This window comes from Aspergillus luchuensis, chromosome 2 (assembly GCF_016861625.1).
Source record: "Aspergillus luchuensis IFO 4308 DNA, chromosome 2, nearly complete sequence".
NCBI classification, from domain to species: Eukaryota; Fungi; Ascomycota; class Eurotiomycetes; order Eurotiales; family Aspergillaceae; genus Aspergillus; species Aspergillus luchuensis.
The window spans coordinates 1,506,519-1,529,255 of record NC_054850.1 but is presented as its reverse complement, the minus strand read 5'-3'; the positions used below and the strand labels follow the sequence as shown (position 1 = coordinate 1,529,255).

The window sequence follows — 22,737 nt, the reverse complement described above, 5'->3', positions numbered from 1 at the left end:
CGAAAGAGTAAACGACGTTGAGAGAGGAACGGGAAGCAGCGTTAGGAAGATTTCGATCCAGCGCGGGCGCTGTACCGAATCTCAAGTGAGGCGATAGAATGGAAAGAGAACTCCATTGCATATGAAGGGATGGTCCATAAGATTGGCATCTATAGTATTGGGGGATAACCGGAGCGTGGAGTAACGGTAGCTAGCTAGTCTACTCTACATCATTGTAGAGAGTAATGATGAACGATGAAGGAACCGATACTGGCAACCGGCAGATCATCACCCAAGAGGGACAGAGAAACGCCTCTCAAAAAAGAAAAGCGAGGGAGACCAATTTAGCGGCCCAGCCGGATAGACCAGTCAGCGGGCAGATGCTCCGACTCCATCTCAAACCTTTTTTAGTATCTACTTAGTACTCTACTCACTTAGTTTGGTTGGGTTTTATAGCCCTGGATTCAGGGGGGGCCACGCGCTGGGTCTGTGCTGGATGTATTAACATGTCAGCCTGGCTCCGTGCCTAACTAACTAACTAACTAGTATCTACTTTGTAACAAGTAATCAGCGAGTTGATCATCTAAATATAAGATAGATAATAAGAGAAGGATTAAGACAACCATCTATTGACGGTCGGGGCCGGTCTGGACACATAGACAGGTCCCAAGTATAAGTCTTACCTACTACAATCTAGTCTAAGTATATCCCACAGCTATTGGAAAGTTCACGGACCCCAATGGTGGAAGGAAGGGCGGATTGTCTCCCCTTGCTTTTGCTCTTCCTCTGACGGGATGGACGTTCTTAGGGGGAAAAAATAATATAATATAATAAAATAAATTCGAGGGAAGGAAACGTGCTGGTGAAACCTGGATACACGCAGCCTCCTCTCCACTTTCACTGGCTTGCGCTCGATCGGTCGGAAATGGACCCATGGATGAGTTGGAATAGTGTGCCAGATCCGTTTGCTGGATGGACCAGGCACAACTTAGCAACGTTGGACACAACCCCCAAAAGGAGGGCGCGGGATATGTGGAATATACAGTAGTTAGCATCAGACAAGCTCAATTTCAATATTCTCTGGACCTACCGATGGTTGGGAAGCATGAGATCAGTAATGACGAGGCCAATATAACGATCAATTAAAGTTAATCAACCTGCTCGGGGAATCGCTAGTCGAGTTACCCTTGAAGCAATGTTCTAGCCTCAGGCTGCCTCCCTCTCCGCCTCCCGCCCCGATCCTCAGGCTCTCCTGCTCAATGGAAAGCATCCCATCATCGGCTCTGTGATCATCAGTCTTCTTCTTCTTCCTCTCCCCTTCTCCTTCTTTTCTGTGGCTCTTACTATCGTCCCTCTTCTCCCACGCATTCAATTTCATCTCTCCTCTTTCCCCCCCCTTCCCTTCTACCCTCCCTCTCCTACATTCCCTTTTAGCTTTGGGTAAGCTCCCTCCTCTTCCTTCCCCCTCCTCCTTTAAACCCCCCTCCCTTCGTTTCATCTGTGTGCCTTCTCCACAGTTCCTGCCAAGTGAACAACTCCCTCGGCTCCACTCGCATTCCACTGCTAGGGGGCCTGCCACCAAAATTGTCGGAGGCCTGAAGCTGGAGGGAATCAATTTACTGGTGCTCTCCTCGTCACGGTTCTTACTTTAGCTACGGTCACTAGTACCTTCACTAAAGAATCCGCTGGCCCCAATTGCAGCGGTGTTCCGGTCACTGAGACCCTTTGCGACACCCGCTCCTGGATGGCTTTTGCTCCTCCGCTTATCATGACCCTCTCTCTAACTTTGACACGCCAACAAAGCACGCCTACGTTTCGCTTACTGGAATCTATCTCTCGCTAACCGCACATTTGGTGATAGCCATCTAGTTGTCGCTCCATATCCCTTCTTTGTTCCAATTAGCAAGACATCAATTCCGCAAGGCATACCACGAATTCGCGCTTCCGCTTCTCGAAAACCCCGTCTACATTCCTCTCTTTCTTCTCATACCATACCTGCATGTAGCGCCCCTCAATCAATCAACAGAAGGAACTGTCAGATCTGAACCCCTCCCCCCTTCGGCCCCGCTTCATCGGTACTCCTTCATTCCTCGGAACGCCCATTGTGACGAACGCCGCGGCGGGGTGTGCTCTGGAGTGCCGCCTCGATCGCAGATATGCCCTGGCGGCCTCTGCCTCGAATCGCTTTCGCTGTCGCTATCTACCCATTTCAGCCGACTACCCCGGCCGATCTGCCTTTGGAGCTTGGTGATGAGCTGTATATAATTGAACAAGGTGGCGCCAATGGGGAATGGTGTCGTGGGTACCTCGTCGCGCCGCCATCCTTGTTGGCGGGCTTGACGAGCTCCAAGGGTCAAACCCTTGAGGCGAGAGTATTCTCTGGTATCTTTCCCCGGAATTGTGTCGAGATCCGTGAAGTGCTAGGCGATGGAGAGAAGACAATTACCAATGGCGACCGGTCGAGTGTCGCCTTCACGGTTCCGGAGGGAGATGTGCGCCATAGCATGGCCTCCTTCCAAGATGACGACCACGCGTTCGGGGAAGTATCCAACGTCGTAATCGCGAAAAAAGGAAAGCCGTCTCAGATCTTCATCCAGAGGTTGGATGAAGATGGGCGCGGAAGCCCAGCCAGCCCGCGCTCCCCTCAGAACTTCCTTCGGACGAATTCGATGCCGCTCGCCCCCATCAACGTGGCCCCTCGAGACCCCGACGCACCCAAACCGGCCGCGCCTGTGCCAATGCTCAAAATTGGCGATGAAACACCCACCTCGCTTTCCGAGCCACTCGTCGACGAAATTGCTTCCTGCCTACGCGAATGGCATTCCACCAATCTACATCAGTTATTGCTCTCCCGCCAGTATGTTACGGTAGAGGAGATGACGAAGATTGTGGAGGAACTCGATTTCGCAAGGCGCCAGCTGCTGTATAATGTGCTCACCGCACAAGAGAAGGATGCACTGCGGCAGGAAGTGGTCTGGAAACTCGTTCGCGGAAACAAAGCGCTGGGTGGCGAGATCATTGTGAGAGATCCTCAGCAAAGAGGGCGCCTGCTCACCGGGGAGGATTCGGCCGTAGAACTGGCTCGGCTACAGTCCGAAATGAGCATGCTCGACAGCAGTCCCATGCAGCAATCAGACGCCGCTGCGCTCCATCATTTGATGCTCGAAGTCAATGCCGTCTCTGGACATGCGCCCGGGCCGGTAACTTTGGCTGTCTACTTGTGCTCGCAGTCAGAGACGGGAGCTCTCACACCCCTTTCTGAGACGTACATTTTGGACATTCCTTCGCCGGAGAAATTTGCAAGTATGGGACAGAGCGCCAAATTGAAAACGCTGTTCACCGACTTGAGCAGCACGGATATAGGCGACAGCGCTGCAAATGGCCCTAGACTCTACATGGTCGTCATGGTTCGCGCCCCAGAAATTGCATCAGTCGTCAGCGCCGCCGCCCAGCCGCGGACGTCTATTTCGCGGGACAGCTCTCCTGGTACCAAGCAGCAAAACGGGATTAACCAGTCAGTCAAGGGGAGTCTCAGGACTCGCCGCAGTATGATGTGGACCTCGAAGCCACGCGGTATCACAAGTCCCGAACAAGGAAAGGAGCCGAGTAAAGCTCCGCCTCCGTCATCCGGAAGTAATACAAGTGCCAAGGAAAAGTCTAGCAGCCAGCCGGTTAAAGAATCGACTCAGCTTCGGACGGTAGGAGTGGGTTTCCTCGAAGTTTCTCAGATCCTGCGTCAGGAAAAGGACGCGGAGCAGGTGATCAATATCTGGTCTCCATCTGAGGACGGCGAGGATAAAGAGGGACGGGATGATGGTTTCGATGGCGTTGTCCGCACATTACTTCCAAGCCCTACTGGCAAGTATGTGCGCTCTCAACGAGCTGCTCGTCTACATTTCCACCTCTACCCCTATGTGGACCCCGACGCAGACAGCCTGGTCCGGAAAAATCCCACATCGTTGCACAATGTCGTTCAGACGAGGAGGATGGGCTTCTCTCAGGCCCCAACAAAACCTCGATCGGATATTTACGTGACAATCTCCCACGCGACGTTCCCTCCAGAAGCACTGCTTTCGCATCCGCAATCTGGTCAAGTTCCGGTTCCAGGGCATACAGGACTCCGTAACCTGCAACTAACTCTGGAGGTCCGCACATCGTCGGGGGCGCGCGTTGATCGGTGCGTTCTCCCCGCGTCCAACCATGCAGCACAGACAGCATGGCGCACCACAGTAGCCGATCGGGGTGCGCCTTGGAACCAAACCATTCGTCTCAACATCCCCACCGACCAGATCCCTGGATCGCATTTGATCATGAGTATTGCAGATGCGCCCGAGTTTCCCTTTGCGCTTGCCTGGATGCCACTGTGGGACAACCAAGCCTTTATGCGCGACGGCCCTCATTCGCTCCTGTTGCATGCCTACGATAAGTATACGTCGCATATCGAGAATGGCAAGGGAGCTTATCTCTCTCTACCATGGAGTTCGCTGGGCAAGAATGAGTCAGCTAAAGACGAGGCAATCACCGGTCCTTTGGCTACCCTGCGATTAGATACACATCTCTGCAGCACGGAATATTCACAGGATCAGGTGATACTCAGCCTTTTGAACTGGAGGGAACGACCTGTGAACGAAGTATTAGATACCCTTAAACGTGTCCTTTTTGTCCCGGAGATCGAGATTGTGAAGCAGCTCAGCAGCGTCTTGGACTCCCTTTTCGGGATCTTGGTGGAAAATGCAGGCAATGAAGAGTACGAGGACTTGATTTTCAACGATCTCGTGACGGTTCTTGGTATTGTTCACGACCGACGGTTCAACCTGGGCCCGTTAGTTGATCACTACGCCGATAATCAGTTCAACTTCCCCTTCGCTACGCCGTGTCTCGTCAGAAGCTATCTACGTCTCCTTCAGGCCAGTTCCGATGCTCAGCAGTCGCGGAATCTCCGTGCAACGTTCAAGGTAGGACGCCATGTCCTCAAGTTCATCATCAATGCCCGTCTGCAGCAGAAAGAGAAAGAGGAAGGTATTGGCATCACTAGAGTACAGTCGACGTTCAACCGGGATTTGCATACAATTTTCAAGTCGCTCGAGGCCCTGATGAAAAACCCTTCGCCTGCGATGGTGGGGAACAAAACCCTCGTGGTTCAGCATTTCCACACCTGGCTCCCGGAGCTCTCGAAAGTACTTAGTCGTGATGAGGCGATCATGATCGCACTCAGCTTCATCGACTCATGCAAGGATGTCACGGGCATGCTGATTCTCTATAAGCTGGTTCTCATCCAACACTACACACGGCTAGAGATATTCGGCTCAGGATCGGAGCGAAAGAGCCTGGTGTCCAGCTGTATCAGCTGGTTGGCACCCTATTGGGGTGCGACAGGTTCTGTATCGGACCTCTACCGCGACCAGGTCCGATTGTGTTGCGCGATCGTGGCGGAGCTGTTGAAGCAACCAGACCCGTACCTGTACGAGTTCGTACCGAAGATTGTGTCCTCATACTATTCCATCATCCCCGACGGTGTTGAGGAGACGACCTACCTTTCTTTGCTCTTCAGCAAATCATTTCCGTTCCAGGTTAAATCCTCCAAGCACTCTCAAAAATTCGACGAAGCGCTGGTGGAGCTGTCCGCAGTTCTGGCTGGAGCGGCGACAATACCCAACCCCAAGCGGCCCCGGCTGAAGGGCCTAGAGCTCTCCAGTTTCCTTACACAGGCATTCGAAGTACACACTTCGATCCTCAACTGCGAAGCGTATCCTGAAAGCTGGTTCAGCGTTCATGTCTACAACCACCGGGCGACGGTCAAGAGTCTGGAGTATCTGGCAACCATCTTGACCAATAAATTTCTTCCATCCCCGGATGATGCGGAGACGTTCGATACGAGACTATGGGAGACATTCTTCATGACTTTGCTCAAGGTTGTCTCGAGTGATGCTCTTGCTCTTGAGACCTACCCCGAGCAGAAGCGACGCGCCATCTGGAAGATCGCGGGCGATGTCCGGGAACAGGGTGCGGACTTGCTACACTCCAGCTGGGAATCAATCGGCTGGGAAACCACTGATGAGGAGAAAGAACAGTACGGGTTGAGTCGGTTGGGCGGCTATCAGGTGCAGTATGTTCCTGGCCTGGTAGCACCCATAATTGAGCTTTGTCTCAGTGTCCATGAAGGACTACGGCACGTGGCCGTCGACATCCTACGGACGATGATTCTGAGCGAATGGAGTCTGAACCAGGATCTCTCTATAATCGAAACGGAGGTTATATCCAGCTTGGATAATCTCTTCAAGAGGAAGAACATGAGCGAAAGTGTTGTGCAGAAACTATTTATCGCTGAACTGTCAGATCATTTTGAAAGCTCCGCAGACTACGACGAAGACCTATCCAATGCGGTCAAAGCCCTGATCGCGACGGTGGATGAGCTGCTCGACCTCTTCGTGGCCTCCCAGGGAGGCTCGATGGCCGAGAGCCTACACACTCTTCGGTTGATGAAGTACATGAAAGACATGGGTCGTGAAGATATCTTCATCCGCTACGTCCACGAGCTCGCTCAGGTGCAGGCTGCAGCCGGAAATTTCACAGAGGCCGGCCTGGCCCTTCAATTCCATGCCGACCTATATGATTGGGATCCGAAGCGGATGTTGCCTGAGCTGCTCAACCCGCCTTTCCCAGAGCAGACTTCTTTCGAGAGAAAGGAGGCCCTTTACTTTGCGGTTATTCAACACTTCGAGGACGCCAAAGCCTGGGCGCATGCACTGGTGTGCTATAAGGAACTCGCGCAGCAGTACGAAGACATTGTGGTGGATTTCGCCAAGCTCTCACGAGCACACGGCTCCATGGCCAAGATTTACGATCTCATCTCAAAGGAAAGCAAGCAGTTCCCGCGGTACTTCCGTGTGCAATACAAGGGACTCGGGTTCCCTACCACTCTTCGTGATAAGCAATTCATCATCGAGTGTGCACCGACGGAGCGTATGGTCTCTTTCATTGACCGTATGCAGCGAGAGCACCCGGCTGCGCAGGTCGTGTCTTCCGGAGAAGTGCATGATTACGAGGGTCAATACCTGCACATCAATCCTGTCAGTGTTCATCGCGACGTGGATCATCCGGTCTACCAACGATCGAAGATCCCGCAGTCCGTTCGAGACCATCTTCTGGTGTCGGAGCCCTGTCACTTCAGCTCAACCTTACGAAAGCACGTTCGTGACGTGGATGTCAAGGAGCAGTGGGTTGAGAAGACGGTTTATACCACTGCCGAGCCTTTCCCGAACATCCTCCGCAGAAGTGAGGTGGTTGAGGTGAAGGAAGTTGCACTGTCGCCTTTGCATACGGCGCTCGAACGGACGTGGCGCAAGACACATGAGCTGTCCATGTTGCAGCGTCGGGCGGCCTCCGGGGAGGACACAGGCTTTAACAACCTCAGCGAGGCTTTGGAACAGTTGCTCGACCTTCACGCAGCCACCCCCAACTGCGTTGCTGCTTATCGCCCTTTCTTGTCTGATGCGCATGAAGAGGAGGAGGGTGGCTTAGTGACACCGAAGCCGGTCGACCCAATGAAGAATGCACTGGCAGTGGCCCTCATCGACCATGCCTTGGCTATCAAGCAAGCGCTGGCCTTGTACCACCGGCCGGCGCATCAGGCTACGCAAGCCGAGTTGACGCGCCGTTTCGAAGAGGCATTCGGACCGGAAATCTCTTCGCTCCGTCCGGCAGAAATTGAACAGACGCCTCAGTGGCCTCGGCGTAGCACTCCGGAGTCCATCAAGGAACGCCAGAAGCCGCCTGCGTCGCGGGCGCTCAGTCCCGAGCAGGAACTGATTCGCTCTTCGCGGAAGAACCATAGTCGCAAGCACTCTGCCAAGCAGTCTGTCAGTCACCGGATCAGTGTCATGAACCCTTTCAAGCGCGGCAATCACGCGGCGAGCAATTCGGTGTCTACTGTGCAGGAAGATCCAAAGCCGCAGTCGGATACCAAGGCCAATGGCACAGCCACAGAGGAGCACGTCAACGGGGAGGTCGACCAGGATGATGCAGCCACCATCCACAGCCGAACGACTACTCAGTCGCGAGACACCCATCACAAAAGACGGAGCCGACTAGGCGATGTGCTACACAAGCACACATCATCATTGTCGATAAGCGCCAGCGCGACTGAAGAGAGCCAGAGCCAGAAGAAGCAACGGACAAGAAGTGCTTCTCGCGACACGGCAGGCAAGTCGCACGACAGCGTGAGTCGGACTACCTCCCACACCAATGGGACATCTGCGGATGATCGGCCATCCGTGAGCAGCCATAAGGGCGGATGGTCGACGATTCCTTCGATCACCGACTATCCCCGACCGGTGACGCGGAGCAGTGTCAATTCTGTTCGCAGCCCTGAATTGATGAGTCCGGTCAGCCAGAGCGGCGGCATGCGCGACTCAGTCTTCAAGCGGTTCAGTCTGCTTAAAGGAGTCAGTCGCAAGGGTAGCCGCTTAGATTTCCGGACGGAGACGCCCGTGCGTGAGGAGTGATACCTCGCAGACTTCTTTTTTTTCTTCCTGATAATGTCTGGACATTCATCATTTTTGCATTCTATTTCATTCAGCGTCGACATCGGCATTGTCTTGCATTGCAGCGTGGAATCCGGCCGGTTGCACAGTCATTATACTTCACTTCTCTGGTTGGACATTATTACATTTTAAAGCACTTTCATTTCTTGACATATCCAGGCATGATATACATTTTTAGTGAGATACCTACTTCACTTCTCTCCCTTCTGTTGGACATCTCGTTTGTTGGACTGTACATGTATATTATTATGCCATATCGGTGATTGTACAGGTAGCTGCATTGCAATGAACAGCATCAGTGTAACATTAATATTAACAGTGTTGAGTAACTACGATGTCACAAACATAAGTGACAGCCATTAAGAATAAACTATATACGGGAACCGAACTCAGAGAGACCACGTACCATCAAGGCACCTACTCAGTCGGCAAATCCATCTCCACCACCCACGGCGCATTAACAGCATGATACTGCACCGTCACCACACTCGCATTAACAAACAACGTCTCCTCCCCACCCCTCAACCCATTGCCCCCCTCCGCACTAACATCCACCCTCGCACACCGTTCCTCCAACGTCCTCTCCTTATCACACTGAATCACACTCTCATTCCCCGAACTCCACTCCCTCCTCGTCGCCCCATACCCCTCATGAATATGTCCAAACACATGTAATCTCGGCCTCGCCCTCTTCACAGCCCGATACAAATGCTCACACCCCACACTCATATGATTCGGCACTACCTGATCCAACACCCCATACGGCGGTCCATGCGTAATCATCACATCCACCCCGGGGTAATCCGGCACCACCTTCCTTATCCCCCCATCCCCATCCCCCTCCCCCTCCTCCGGAGGATTATACCTATCAACCTCCCTCGGATACGCAAACCCCCACTGACAAAACTCCGGGGTATACGGACTCGCATACACCCTCAGCACCGCCCCATTCCCCAACCTAAACACATGCATCCCTTCCTCCAAGTACCTAATCCCTGCATCCTGTGCCTCTTGCCCCGTATACAACTCCTTTATCTCCCGTAACTCCTCATCGGAGAGCCCCTGACCGGGCGTGAGTTTCCCCGCGGAGAAGTTATCGCTTCCGGCGGTGGCGGACGGCGCTGTGTGGTCGGTGCGGTAGCGGTGGCGGTAGTGCCCGATACGCTTGTAGTAGGGCTCGTCGAGGGTGATGTCGTGGTTGCCTGGGATAATGAGTTTTAGGGACGCTGGGGCGGATTGTAGGAAGGAGAGCGTCGTGAGGTGCTCGTGCTTGTGTCCGACTTTTGTGAGGTCGCCGGCGTGGATGAGGAGGTCGGTGGCGGGGAGGGGGTGTCGGTAGGGGGTGCTGCTGGGGGGGTGGGTGGGTGGGGAGGGTGTGAGGGTGTGGGTGTCGCTGAGGAGGAGGATTGAGGTTTTTACTGTCGTCATTGTTGGGTGAGATTTGGAGGTGGTTGTGTTGGTGAGATAAGGTGAGGTGGGTGGGAGGGTATGGGGTAAGGGAGGGTAGTATATAGATGGAAGGTGTGGTGGTTACATCAATGGTAGGTAGTAGGTATGAGGGGTTAATTAACTAAGTTAACTAGTAGGTAGAGGTAGGTAGGAGGTTTCGTCATCGGATAACAAGGTAAATACTAGTGACTTAGGTTGGTATGAACTACACTACGGAAGTACACTACAGTACACTACAATTGATCCCTGCTAAGGACAGAAAGTGTGAACATCTGATTCATCCATCAATTCAGAGCTAATTTTCTGGAAAATGCTAACTCCGATCCATCCGGCCCTTTTAACTTAACAACCACACAACGTGAACTATTCGCTTTTGTGTATTGGATTTCTTTACTTGCGGATAGCACGCTGGTAGAAAGCCAGCTCCTCACCCTCCAGGATGTATCCGTCCACGCGGCCGCTCTGGCCGGGGCGGGACGACACAACAGCGTACAGACGACCGGACTCGAACTGACGCTCAACAGCAGACTCGACCTTGCCCTGCTCAGCAAAGCGAGCAGCCTGCTTCTTCACAACGCTGTTGGACTTCTTCTCCTCGGTGGTCTCGGTCTTCTGCTGGCGACGACGGCCGATGGGCTGGCCGTAGTGAGCCTCGTACCATTGACGGAAAGGAGCAGCATCGATCTGAACGACGGCCGACTTGGTCAGGGTGTTGGTGCGGACGAGCTCGTTGTTGGAGGGGTGGTAGGCAACAACGATGACACGGGTCTTGCGGGAGATACCCTCAGAACCCCACGAGAAGTTGCCGGATTCGAGACGAAGGGCACGGAACTTCTGGTTACCACCACGGGTGCGGACCAGGTGGATTCTCTTGGTTCCGATACGGGTGTTGGAGGGCTGGCGACCCTTCTCGAACGCCCTGTTGGATTGCCGTGCGTCAGTCGTATTCTTTTTTCGTAGTGTGATGTACTGGGAATAGAGACAGTAGGAACTCATGCATACCTCTTCTTGCGGTAGGTGGCCCTCTTCGCGCCGGTAGCCGAGCGCTTGTGACGAGAGTCGCGTGAGATACCCATGTTTGCTGTTCGAGGGGACTGTAGATGACAGAAGTATTAGCGGGATTGCTTGCTAGTAGCAATAGCAGTAGTAGACTGTTGTCGGTGATTGTCAATCCCTCTTTCGAAGAAATCTGTCCCAATGCGTCGATGGTTGTTCGTGCGATTACCGAGTCGATTTAGATTGATTTGTTTGGTATTGTGCGTTGTGTGTGGGTGTGGCGATGCTCGATGCTGGAAATGTGTGCGAATTCGGGTATGGACGAGAAAGCGAAGAAAAAAAAATCTTTCTTTGAGTTGTTCTTTCTTTTCAATCGTCGTCGTCGCCGCCGCTAATATTTCCCTTGCACCAAACAACTGCTCTGATAATCTTTCTCTTTCTTCCTCTTCGATATACCCCGGAATGTATTCTTCAATTCGAGACCGATCGTAGATTGCACGCGCACACCGACCGTCGACGACACCGGGAAAAATCGAGAGGGATCGAAATCACGACGGATTAATTGCAACAAACTCACCTCTAATCCTGCAGCCCTTCACCAGGAACGCAGCGGGCAAGGGTCGTTGGGTTGGTCGTAAGGAGTTGAGTGCTTGTCGTCGGCTTCCGTTGAATTTCGCACTGTGGCTCGCTTGTGGAAGTTGCCCTACTACCCTAGTCTGGGATTGGTTTAGTGTGGTCCCGTGATGTGATGAGTAAGCCGCTAGTCGATGCCCGCTAACTAGCCGATAAGCGATAAGCCACTGCGCAATAGACAATAGAGCAGGAGACACTAGTCTCAATGTGTTGTGGTTCCTTAATCCGGTAGATAGACATGTTTGTTCTTCTCTGAATTACATACAATGTATCTGACTACTTCCGATGCTCCCTCTTCGCCCCCTCCTCCTTGACCATCCGATCAAACCTCATCCACACCGTATACCCCTCAATCAAATTCGACACCACCCAAGCGCACCACACCAACGACAACACCGGCACTCCATGCCGCCTCAACCTCTTGACCGTGAGCAAACTCGCCTCCACCACATGCGACCCGCCCATCACCGTAAGCACAAACGGCTGTGTCTTGTAAAACAGGTGCGCCAGTGGCGGAACCGCCTCCAGTCCCACCGTTTCGTAGAACAACGACCCAGGTAGGAAGTTACTGCGTCGAGAGAATGCCACCAATGCCGTTGCAAACACGAAGAAGAGGAAGATTTCTATCCCCTCTGGCCGCCGATACTCCTTGATGGTAATGTCCGACCGACCCAGTCGCGCAAGACATTCCTGGTGCATGGCTACCAGGCGGGATCGCGATTCGGAGAAACTTCCCATTGCTGGGTCGATGGGGACGGTGTAGCGTGTGCCATTGGCGCTGATGACGAGATCCGATAAGCTGATGTCCTCCAGACGGGCGGATTTGGCTTCGCGCGCGGAGACGTGGCAGTAGACTTGGAGATAGGCTGCTAGGGAGTCTTGGTGGTTGGCGTTCATGTGGGTGATGGTGAAGGAGATGTTGGAGCGATCTGGTGCCATTTTGCTTCTTGTCTGTTTGCCCTGTTTTTTCTTCGTGCTCCCTTTCTTGTGTTGAGTGAAATTTGGCGATTGATATATGGTGAGTGGTTAGAAAATGACTGCTGGCATGCGCGGGTTTAGGCGATCAAGTGGTGGCAGTTTGCGAGACTCCTTTTTGATCCCGCCAAGAGTACCTCGGGATCGTCACCTTCATGATGGGCTCACCCTTCCCGAGGAACTGGCACTCCGCAACGTTGAGGCCACACGTGAAGGTGTCTGCTCCTGAGTTCTACTATATTATTATCGTTCTGTATTGCGTATATTTATTGAATATGGGATCTAGTTAATGTTGGTGTCATCTCAGTGCTAGAACTGCTAGTATATAATGCAATAAAAGTCTCACTATATATTCTGAGCACCATGATGCTCCTTCTGTTGGTGAATCAGCACATTTTCTCTGTACTGCGGCCATCCATGATTTTCTGTCAGTTTGTAAATCACAGATACCAGAGCTACTAAAGTCATCATCTGTCACAATCTTCAGTATCATACTACCGAACTTTATAGTATCGCTCCAACCAATCCACGCTGGATGTTACCTAACTGGTCAATATAGTATAGCGATTACTCCCAGCAATACTGATAAACAGTTAAGAATCCTGAGTCAAGGCACAACTAATTCCACCTAGCTATAATCGAAGAAAGCGGTCCCCCAAGAACAGCATACTTTGAACGGCGATTTCCATGTCTTGGACAACCTCAATGCAAGTACAAACATATGCATACCCTGGCGAGATTCTACAAGTTAGTCGAATGCACATGCAACATATTGACGAATTGTGCATCCTAGTGGCTTTTATCGCATCGATCGTTGAGTAACAAATGGTATCGTGGTTCCCTTATACAATACGTTATGGAAAATACATACAATTTGTTAGTAGTTTGATCCCTCACCCTGAGCAACTACTAGTCAACTACTCCATTATTCCTCAGCACGAGTGTCTGCACAGGCTACAAGCCATCAAACGTAGCAGGGCGAGCCGAAATACTAATTCCTGGAAAACATACAGTATATCAATAGAATATAGCTAGCTAGACTATACCCACCCTCCCTCAATAAGCTTGAGGCCTTCGAACTGAGTATTCCACAATCAGCTGCTCACTCAAGACATGCCCGATGTACGAAGAATAGTCTTGATAATCTTATACTAACCAGCATACGAAAACAACAGCCAGCTTACTTACCCACTACCTTCAAGTGAAACATGAAACTGTAAAGCAAAGCCGGCTATGCAATATGATATCTGCCAATATTGTATGGTCACATTATTTATTCAGAGTACTGCAACAATATTATCGTATAGTTTTCGTTCGATTATGCTCGGAGCAAACCCGTTCCACGACCATCCTACTGCAAATTAAAAAAAGTTGTCCAAGGAATTCAACTAATATGACAATATGACTTATTTCCACTAATCAATTGATATCAGACAACTTAATTACCTACGCTAGCTATGTTAGAGATAGTAGTGGGATCGTGATGTTCTATAGTACTCAATGCTACTGAGACCTATCAAGAATAATGAAGCCATATGTAATCTTATATTAATCACATGGTGCTTGCTTCTTCAGATCTGGAATTCCATGGCGAATGTCCAGAAGATGATATTTACTCTTTTCAATAACCGCGCAGGGTTATCCTATCTCACGTTCTCTAGTTTCAACAACATTTCAATAATACTATAAACATTTCCTTTCATGCAGCGTATCACTACGCAAGGGTATGGTGGCGACGACATATGCATATCTGGATCTTATAAAAGAGAGCCTTTACAGATAGCTTACTTGTCGTCAGTTTCCCTGACACGTATAAGTTAGAGTATTATATCAAAATGTTCAGTATGTCATGATTACTTCGTGTAGGCTGAATCAGGTAGGTCATGTTGAATGTAATTGGAAGTATGCGAGGCATATTGTGATTTGGTATCATGTTAGTGAGTCCAGTTGCTCTGCAGTAGTTCCAGTCTAGTGCATTGACGTACGTCAGATTGATGGCTATCGCTGTGTCTTGCGAATAAGCATATTCTCTGACTATTGTGATATGGTTACGGTCGGCGTTTCCGAGGCACATGATATGCAGTACTAACAAATCGACATATAGTTATATATTCGGAAAGAAAGTATATCCTTCGTTATGATAGCTGCAAATAAAGATCAAGCAAACCATACCAACAAAGGTATTAGTGCGCACAGACACTGAAATATGGAGTAGATGGGTCAAAATAAGCATCGGCATCAGCATCACCATAGATACGTAGAAACATCGCATACATCAGTACCCAAGTGTAGTCGCCACTTCTATCCGAACAATGGCAATGTAGAAAAAAAGAATACAAGGCAATTCATTGCAAAATAACAACCGCTATTGTTGAGAGAAGAAGAAAAGCACCGAGGAAAGTCCTTTCGTAAACGTCATAACGGAAACGGAACGGAATGGAATGAAGTGGATTTTGCGAGCGCCGGCCGAAATGGACGGAAAGTGCAACGATCGCCAGGAACCCGACCGACCGACCGACCGTCAACCACACACGCGCCAACAATGTGGCGAAAAGAGAAAAAGAAACGAAACCCATTCTTATCCCCCGGGATTTATCGAACGAACCATTGAACTAATTCGGCCGGAAGATTGATTGGTTTGATTTGGTTCTATTCGACGACAACCGAACACGCTCGGGATTCGGCGACGGAGAAAAGACGGATGACCATGATAGAGATGCAGCGGTGCTGGAGGCAAAGAGGCAAGAGGCGAGAGGCGAAATCATGCGCTGGAAAAGAGAAGGGGTATCATGTCAACCATCGGATCTCGATCAAGTACTAGTAGCGAACGAGATTAAGTGATTTGATTGATTGCATTGCATGCATTTGGTCCGCACGCAGGCCAGATTCCCCGCCGCCGCAATCAATGTGATCAATCAGAAGCAGAAAAAGGGGAGTACTTACAGCAACGACAACGTCAAGTCACCATGGATGTGAGCCTTTAATTCGACTTCAATATCCAAGTTCAATTCCAATTTCAATTTCATTCCGTCTTGATCCTCCCAGTCATCGCCGGTTTTGCCTTCCGCTTCTTGCATACCGCCGTTTGCGATCGGTTGTGCCGGCACATTGTCGCGGCTGCTGATGGTGGTGGGCTGGTAGCGTTCCATGGCCTGGACTTCTTCTTCCTCGTCGTCGTAGTAGTCATCATCTTCATCGTCGTAGTCATCGTAGTCATCCGAGTACTCATCGGAATAGTAGGTGTCGTCTTCATCGTTGGGGTCTTGCTGCCGGGGACGACGACGGCGGCGTTGTTGTTGTTGCTGCTGCTGTTGTTGAGGCTTTTGTTGGGTATCGTCATCAGAATAGTCATCCTCGGAATCGTAGTCGGAGACATCATCAGGATCATTAGCAAAGGTTTTGGTGGCTGGTTTCTCAGCCTGAGCGGTAGCCATATTGAACTAGTAGTAGATTGTGGGGGCTGGAGTAGTAACGGGGCAGAAGATGGGATGGCGGGGTTGTGGTGACTGGTGAGAGAGAGATGTAATGGGATGGGATTGATATAATTTCCTACCAGCCCGAAGTGACTGTTAGATTCGCAGAAAGCGGGCAGAGCGGCATGACTTGGTTTACATACAAAAGGGACCCCGAATGCGGGAGGCGAAGAAGAGACCGAGGGAAGTAAGTAAGTAGTGGCCAGTCTTCGTTAGGATTGCTGGATGGGGCAATTCGTCAATCGGCCGGAGTGCGGACACAACAGACAGACAGACAGAGAGAATAATAGTAGTAAATTGAACATGCAAAATTTGGAAAAAAGGGAGTAACACTCCGGAGGGAAAAGAAAGGAAAAACCTAAACTCTAGAACAAAAAGAAAACGAAAACCAGAAAATGATGTATGGCCGTTTGTTTGGAGGTGTGGAGAAATGAACGTGCAGGGCTGGAGGATGGGAGGATGACGTTGTGGGCGCAGGGAGGAAGCGGCTGGGCGACTACACCTTCACCAATGATGCTCTTCCTTTCATTTAATTAAAATTGAAGACTTTCACCATGACTGCATCATCATCATCGTCAACGGCATTGTGTCTGAGAAGATCCTCAAGTCAGCCGATGACGGTCGAGCCAGTGATCGTCATCGATGTCCACGTTGCCCGGACCCTCTTTTTCTTTGTATTTTCTATTTTCTACTCTTGTCTCTGTAGGTGTTGTGTCTGTGTCACCATCAATAACGTGCCTCCATCGCGACACTTCGGATATTCATTCCCTGATTGTGATACATTTGGACCATGGAACCCTCGTCTGCATTGCCGCCGGCCGAAACGTGTGATCCAAGAAACCTCCCGCCGACATCCACGGTTATCCCTTGAAAGTCTCGTGGCAACTGTATCCGAGTCGCCATATACCGGGATATTTCTTTGCCATGAACTTGAAGGCAGAAGAAGACAAAGAAAATAACCTAATAGACACAGTTACTGTAGACTAAATCAGTAAAAACCGAGAGGGACCAAGTTAAACCTAAGTCTGACAGGCTTTCAGGTGGACCAACTAAACCCAGTCAGTGCACTGACGTCGTATAGTGGATCCAGCCCAGTCACAGACAAGAAGATGAAGATGATCCCAGAAAGATTACGATGCCCTTTAGCGATCCCGGCCGAAGTGCGACGATCTCTCCAATAATTCTCCGATGTACTAAATTAAAAAGTAAAGATACTAGTCAGGAAGATGTAGTAGGGACTCCAGCCACGCGACGTCATCATCATCATCATCGTCATCCATCATTCATTCATCTTGCCTGCAAGGTGGAGGATGAGTGGCACAAATGACATACTGGCTTGATCCTTTCACCCCATATTTTTTTCTTTTTTCTTTTTCTTTTCCATACATCGACTGACGTCGCCTCCGCCCCCCCTCCCTCATCTTTACTTTCACTCTGCTCGCTACTCTTTCTCCCTCCCTTGCGTATTTCCGCGGGTAAGTTTCAACCTGCATCTATAAATATTGCCCGGCCATTGGACGGTCCAGCCGAGCCCTATATAGTGTACGTCCCCGTGCCCCAGACCGCCGCTGAAGTATTAGATCTCGTTGATTTCCCTTTCCTCCTCTTCTCTTTCTCTTTCTTTCATCATGTCTGATCAGTCCAAGCAGCCTGAGTCTTCTTCTACCAATAACCCTTCCCAAGAAGGAGAGAACAATACCTCGTCCCCTTCCTCCCCTCAACAAGAGAACCCTCCTACTGGTGATCAGGAAGAACAAGAACAGAAGCCTGAGGATAACACCGACAACAACACCAACAACGACACAGAAGACAAACCCAAGGAAGAGGACAAAGAAGAAGACCCTCAACCTAAACAAGAACCTCAAGAAGAAGAAGAACAAGACCCCCAACCCAAACAAGAAGAGAAAGAAGACACCAAACCCCCCAAACAAGAACCCCAATCTTCCGACTCAGAACCAGAACCAGAATCAGAACCAGAACCAGAACAACGCGCCCCCCAACCCACCAACAACCAAGACCGTAAACGTCGCTCCCGACCACCCCAGAAACTCCGCCAAAGAGACGAATACTCCGACATGGACAACAGCAACCAACAAGTAGACCGCCCCCGTCGCCAGCGCCGCCAGCGTCCCCAACAGCAACAACAAGGCCAGGACGGCGGACCATTGGGCGGCCTCCCCGGCGTGGGCCAAGCCGGCGATCTCGTCCAAAACACAGCAGGCAACGCACTGAACGGAGTAACAGGCAGTGCGGGCAAAGCCGTAGGCGGGATCCTCGGCGGAGGCGGCGGCGGGGATGAAAAGGAAGGCAAGGATGAGCAGTTGAGGTTGAGACTTGATCTCAATTTGGATATTGAGGTGCAGTTGAAGGCTAAGATTCATGGTGATCTTACCCTTGGGTTGTTGTATGTTTATCCCTCCTTCCCCATCCCCTTTTTCTCTTTCCCCCCCTTTTCCCGTTGATGCCCATGCCCTGGGTTGCAACTTGATATAAAACCCACCCTATTATGATTTATCTGATATACATCAGTTCGTGAAATCGAGCGAGCGATATACCATTACTACACTATACACACATACATCTTATATATTGGGACATACGTGACTAATTCGTGCGGATAGGAACTGAGTGTGTTGAGGACAGAGTACTGGGATTTTCTTGTTGGAAAAAGTCAGTCTCGTTGGACATTATTAGTTACTATCCCGCTCGTGTGGTCTTACCGCGGTGTCTGCTATTCTCTTTCTTTCCTGGTTATTTGTCGTCGATGATGATGCTTTGATACGATATACCTTCGTCTTACTACAACTATTACTACTACTTGACCGACTTGTGGTTTTCTTCATCATACATATGTTACTATGTTATGTCATGTTATTTATGTTCATGATGTGACTTGTTGCTTGATACGGTCTAGATCGGGTTGTGGTTGGTTGTCTTTTTATTTTCATAACGCGATTGATGAATGATGATATTGCTTACTTTCTTTCCTTTATTTTCTTTTCTTCTTCTTTCGTGTGTTATGCATGAGCAGGTGCAGGAGCTGCCTTTCTGTGTCAATGGTGCTTGCTGTACAGACCTGTACTTTCTATCATACTACCATTTCTTTTTAAATGGTTAGTAGTTCCTAGTACAGGATAATGAATTGAATCTATAGCCTACATCTCCTAATTCTATAGCTTCAATCTGGTATATTTCTATTGTTCATCGTCTAGCCAAGCGAGAAGAGAAGAAGAAAGTAGATCGGGACCATCACCATCCAGTATAACCATAAGCAACATCCACCATAAAAACGCACCATCTAAATAAGCATGCCCAGACCAGATTGCGCCGCGTGGCTAAATCAGCTCAGATCAGGCCTATTATCTTTCGCGTTCCACCACATATAAGGTAAACCAATAACAAAGCAAAGCAAAGCAATTAGTGTAAGATGTTGTAACAACACCTCACAGTCCAGCAATGTACATCAACCCATATCCTACCGTTACTATCACGGCAAAGGACATCAAGCTGGCGGGGATACCGCGGGTGAAGAAATGACGGACTTGCAGATACCGCTGACCCGTCTGGGGCACCTCGGTCATGATGGCCGCTGCGAGTTGTCAGTACATACATACTTGTCTGGTATTGTCATCGGAGGGCGACTTACTCATGTTAGGGAAGCCACTTGTAGGCAGAGCCATGGCTACCGAACACATCAATGCGCTCGCCATCACGAGCAGGTTCGGGTGCGGGTCGTCCATGCCGAGTCCGATCTGTCGCACAAGCGGGAGCATGATCAAGGCGGCCACAGTGTGGGAGATGAACGTGGCAATGACCAGGATGAGGGCGGAGAACACAAGCAGCACACCATAAAGACTCAGATGCTCCACCCGCAGGCGGATGGCATTCGCAAGGGTGTGAAGGAGCCCCGAGGACGTGACGGCTTTTCCGAGGCAAAGACCACCAGCGGCCAGAATGATGATCGTCCAGAGGAAGTTGTTGAAATCCTCTTTATTAAGGATACCCGTGCCGAAGAACAGGACCATCGGGATAATGGCGATAACGCCCATGTCTCCGAATATATGCTCGAGTTGGTGACTGCCACACCACAACGCAATGGTTGACAGCGTGACAATACTGATGAACCACTGAACTCCTGTGAACTTGTCTTTCAAGGGACGGATGGCGACGGCCGTCTCGCGACCAGGCTTGAAGGTAAGCACTAGAAGCATCCAGATCGCGACAATGGAGAGAATGCACACTGGCAGTGAGATGAAGAACCAGGTCCCCCAGCTCATGCTCGGATAAATATTCTGCAAAGCGATGATGTTTTGAGGCGATGCGATTGGCGACGCGGCACCGCCCACGTTGGCGGCCAAAGCAATACCTAGGACAAGGGACTTGGCAAAGCTGGAATCGGGCGCCAGATTACGCAACAGAGGCTGGATGATCGAGTAACAGAGCACCGGCGAGGCAACATTGCTGATCCACATACTCAGAAACATGCTCACAAACATGTTGGTGAGCAGCAAGATGTTGGGATTGGACCCGGCTTTACTCAGGACGAACATGGCCATACGACGAGCAATATCGTACTTGGACAGCGCTGCAGCGATGGTGAAGCCTCCAAGCAGCAGCATGATGACTGGCGTCCACATGGCGCTGAAAGCAGCGGCGGTGGCTTCCTTCGCGCCTAAGCGTTCGTGGGGCTTGTTGTCGGATAACATGATACGGAGCATCACGACGAGGAAAGGAATGAGTAGCGATGTGACGAATAGAGGAATAACCTGCAGCGACAGACTCCAAGGTTAGCTATTGAAGAAGGATGTAGGGGATGAACCGACCTCTGTAGCCCACAGCAAGCTGACGAAAACAAGCATGGCTAGACAATTCTGCTGTTCCGGCTTCTCCATTATCGGGACGGACAACAAAATGCCAAAGACAAGCAGGATGAGAACAAGGGTGACGAGACTCAAACTACAGAGCCATTGTGGAATTCGGATGACTCCAAACGGCGTCCTGAGCATCTTGGACACCACTTCCTGCTCGTCCCCCTGGCGTCGAGCTCTGGAAGGATCCTCGTCTCCGCCCAGAAGCGTCCTGCGAATACCGACGTTCGCAGCCTGAGCCTTCCTTTCGATACCAATCATCTCTCTCCAGACCGTGTTTCGCTCCCAAACAACATGTTCCCTGAGGTGCAGGCGGAGTTCACGTTTGGCGAGGGGAATGTTACCGGTGGTGACGACATTCGCGTAGACCTCTTCGACTTTGCGAATGTTGTCATCCACCTTTTCCATGGTAGAGTCTTTGAAGGGATACGTCAAAGACACGACGGAATTCATGTACTCCCGACGCAGATTGCGGTCAAGGATCTTATCGTACTTCTTCAGCGCCTTGGAGAATCCGGTCTTGTTAAGCTGTATGTACGACTTGAGTCCACAGATGGAAACGTAAGTCGCAACAGCCCGCTTCTTCAGCGAGAGCCCCGAATTGTAGAGATCTACGACAATTGGATCTGAAAAGTGCTCATCGTGTGCACCCCCGCGGTGCGCGGACGGACCGCTGTAGCCCAGAATCCGGGAATCGGCACCCCAGAGCATCGAGTCCCTCATGTCGTCCGTACGACTACCATCCGGATTGCTAGACTCAGCGCCATGCGACTGCGGTCGATACTGATGCGCGGGTTCGTCGTCACTGTCTGCATCGTCATCGTCATCATCGGCCAGTGTTTCACTGAATGCGCTATGACGCCGTTCCTGGTTCGATGGCACCGGACGAACAATGCTCCCAGGCCGCTGTCTGGAGCTTGAACTGGCTGTGCGACCCTTGATCATGGCATCACTCATGGGATCGACATTCATCGTATCGGCCCTGTGCGCATATTCCTCGGCATCTCGGAGGACGTCCTCGACCTCTGTAAATATCTCCGCCTCCTTGGATTGATAAAACGAGCAGATCTTCTCCAACTCTGCATCCAGAGCCCGACGAAATATCGCATCAGTGTTCAGACTGCCGCCATCTAACAATGGCGCTTGTTCAACATCTACATGGTCATGTCCGGCCGATCGATGCACTTCCTGTTCTAAGGAGTAAATCCTGAACATTGGACAACAGTTAGAGGGATCCATTCAACAGAGAGAATTTCCGCCAATGTAACATGCACTCTCGGAGTGTAATGTGACATTCGCAATATAGGAAGAAAATTCCCCCGGCGGAGGACAAGAGAGAGAGACAGAGAGGGTAGACGTACAGTTTCTTGAGGTTGCTGTAAGCCAGATAATAAGCACTCCAGTCCGGCACCGCATTGAACTGAATGCTATGTGAGAACTTCATCTTGTCGGCGGAACCGCTAGTCTGGTGGCGGTGAGGGTGACGACGAAGAGCTTCTATCCAATATTTGATGATAACCGGTTTGTCCCGCGGTGTAGACTTCTGAGGATGACCTTCCCGGTGGTCTGTACGATGGTAGGGAGGAAATTCAGACCCCGGGTCAGTCAGCTGGGTAGGAGGAAGAGTCGCGTGAGACTGGCGGGCAGTTGTGGCAGGTGTGTCAGGATACTGGCCGAGTTCGATGGACTGGCCGCTTGGGGTTACGTCGTTATCGTCGGGAGAGGCACCCCTCGCAGAAGCGATGCGTGCCCAGGTTCGATCGCCGGCATTCGACGACACGGTGTTGGACAGGAAGAAAAAGAGGCAGGGAAGAGCGGGGC

General features: G+C 50.8%; 7 protein-coding genes across 7 annotated transcripts; 2 read left to right on the top strand and 5 right to left on the bottom strand.

The window, feature by feature from the left end:
* Window positions 1–2,135: 2,135 nt before the first annotated feature.
* Window positions 2,136–8,483, top strand: AKAW2_20487A (guanine nucleotide exchange factor DCK1; the record flags this gene model as incomplete). The annotated part of the gene is made up of 1 exon (XM_041685205.1): window positions 2,136–8,483. One exon carries the CDS (start codon window positions 2,136–2,138, stop codon window positions 8,481–8,483), a length of 6,348 nt encoding a protein of 2,115 aa, XP_041539313.1.
* A 456-nt stretch (window positions 8,484–8,939) lies between these two features.
* On the bottom strand, window positions 8,940–9,950 carry AKAW2_20486S (uncharacterized protein; the record flags this gene model as incomplete). Its single annotated transcript, XM_041685204.1, has 1 exon — window positions 8,940–9,950. The coding sequence occupies one exon, from the start codon at window positions 9,948–9,950 to the stop codon at window positions 8,940–8,942; it is 1,011 nt and encodes a 336-aa protein (XP_041539312.1).
* A 411-nt stretch (window positions 9,951–10,361) lies between these two features.
* Window positions 10,362–11,047, bottom strand: AKAW2_20485S (40S ribosomal protein eS8; the record flags this gene model as incomplete). Its single annotated transcript, XM_041685203.1, has 2 exons — window positions 10,362–10,890; window positions 10,974–11,047. 2 exons carry the CDS (start codon window positions 11,045–11,047, stop codon window positions 10,362–10,364), a joined length of 603 nt encoding a protein of 200 aa, XP_041539311.1.
* Window positions 11,048–11,876: 829 nt separating this feature from the next.
* On the bottom strand, window positions 11,877–12,539 carry AKAW2_20484S (DUF2470 domain-containing protein; the record flags this gene model as incomplete). Its single annotated transcript, XM_041685202.1, has 1 exon — window positions 11,877–12,539. One exon carries the CDS (start codon window positions 12,537–12,539, stop codon window positions 11,877–11,879), a length of 663 nt encoding a protein of 220 aa, XP_041539310.1.
* Window positions 12,540–15,385: 2,846 nt separating this feature from the next.
* Window positions 15,386–16,009, bottom strand: AKAW2_20483S (uncharacterized protein; the record flags this gene model as incomplete). Its single annotated transcript, XM_041685200.1, has 2 exons — window positions 15,386–15,392; window positions 15,519–16,009. 2 exons carry the CDS (start codon window positions 16,007–16,009, stop codon window positions 15,386–15,388), a joined length of 498 nt encoding a protein of 165 aa, XP_041539309.1.
* Window positions 16,010–17,676: 1,667 nt separating this feature from the next.
* On the top strand, window positions 17,677–18,584 carry AKAW2_20482A (uncharacterized protein; the record flags this gene model as incomplete). Its single annotated transcript, XM_041685199.1, has 2 exons — window positions 17,677–18,452; window positions 18,578–18,584. 2 exons carry the CDS (start codon window positions 17,677–17,679, stop codon window positions 18,582–18,584), a joined length of 783 nt encoding a protein of 260 aa, XP_041539308.1.
* Window positions 18,585–19,491: 907 nt separating this feature from the next.
* PHO91 (putative plasma membrane phosphate transporter Pho87) lies at window positions 19,492–22,360 on the bottom strand (the record flags this gene model as incomplete). The annotated part of the gene is made up of 4 exons (XM_041685198.1): window positions 19,492–19,637; window positions 19,695–20,814; window positions 20,872–22,123; window positions 22,278–22,360. 4 exons carry the CDS (start codon window positions 22,358–22,360, stop codon window positions 19,492–19,494), a joined length of 2,601 nt encoding a protein of 866 aa, XP_041539307.1.
* Window positions 22,361–22,737: the final 377 nt, after the last annotated feature.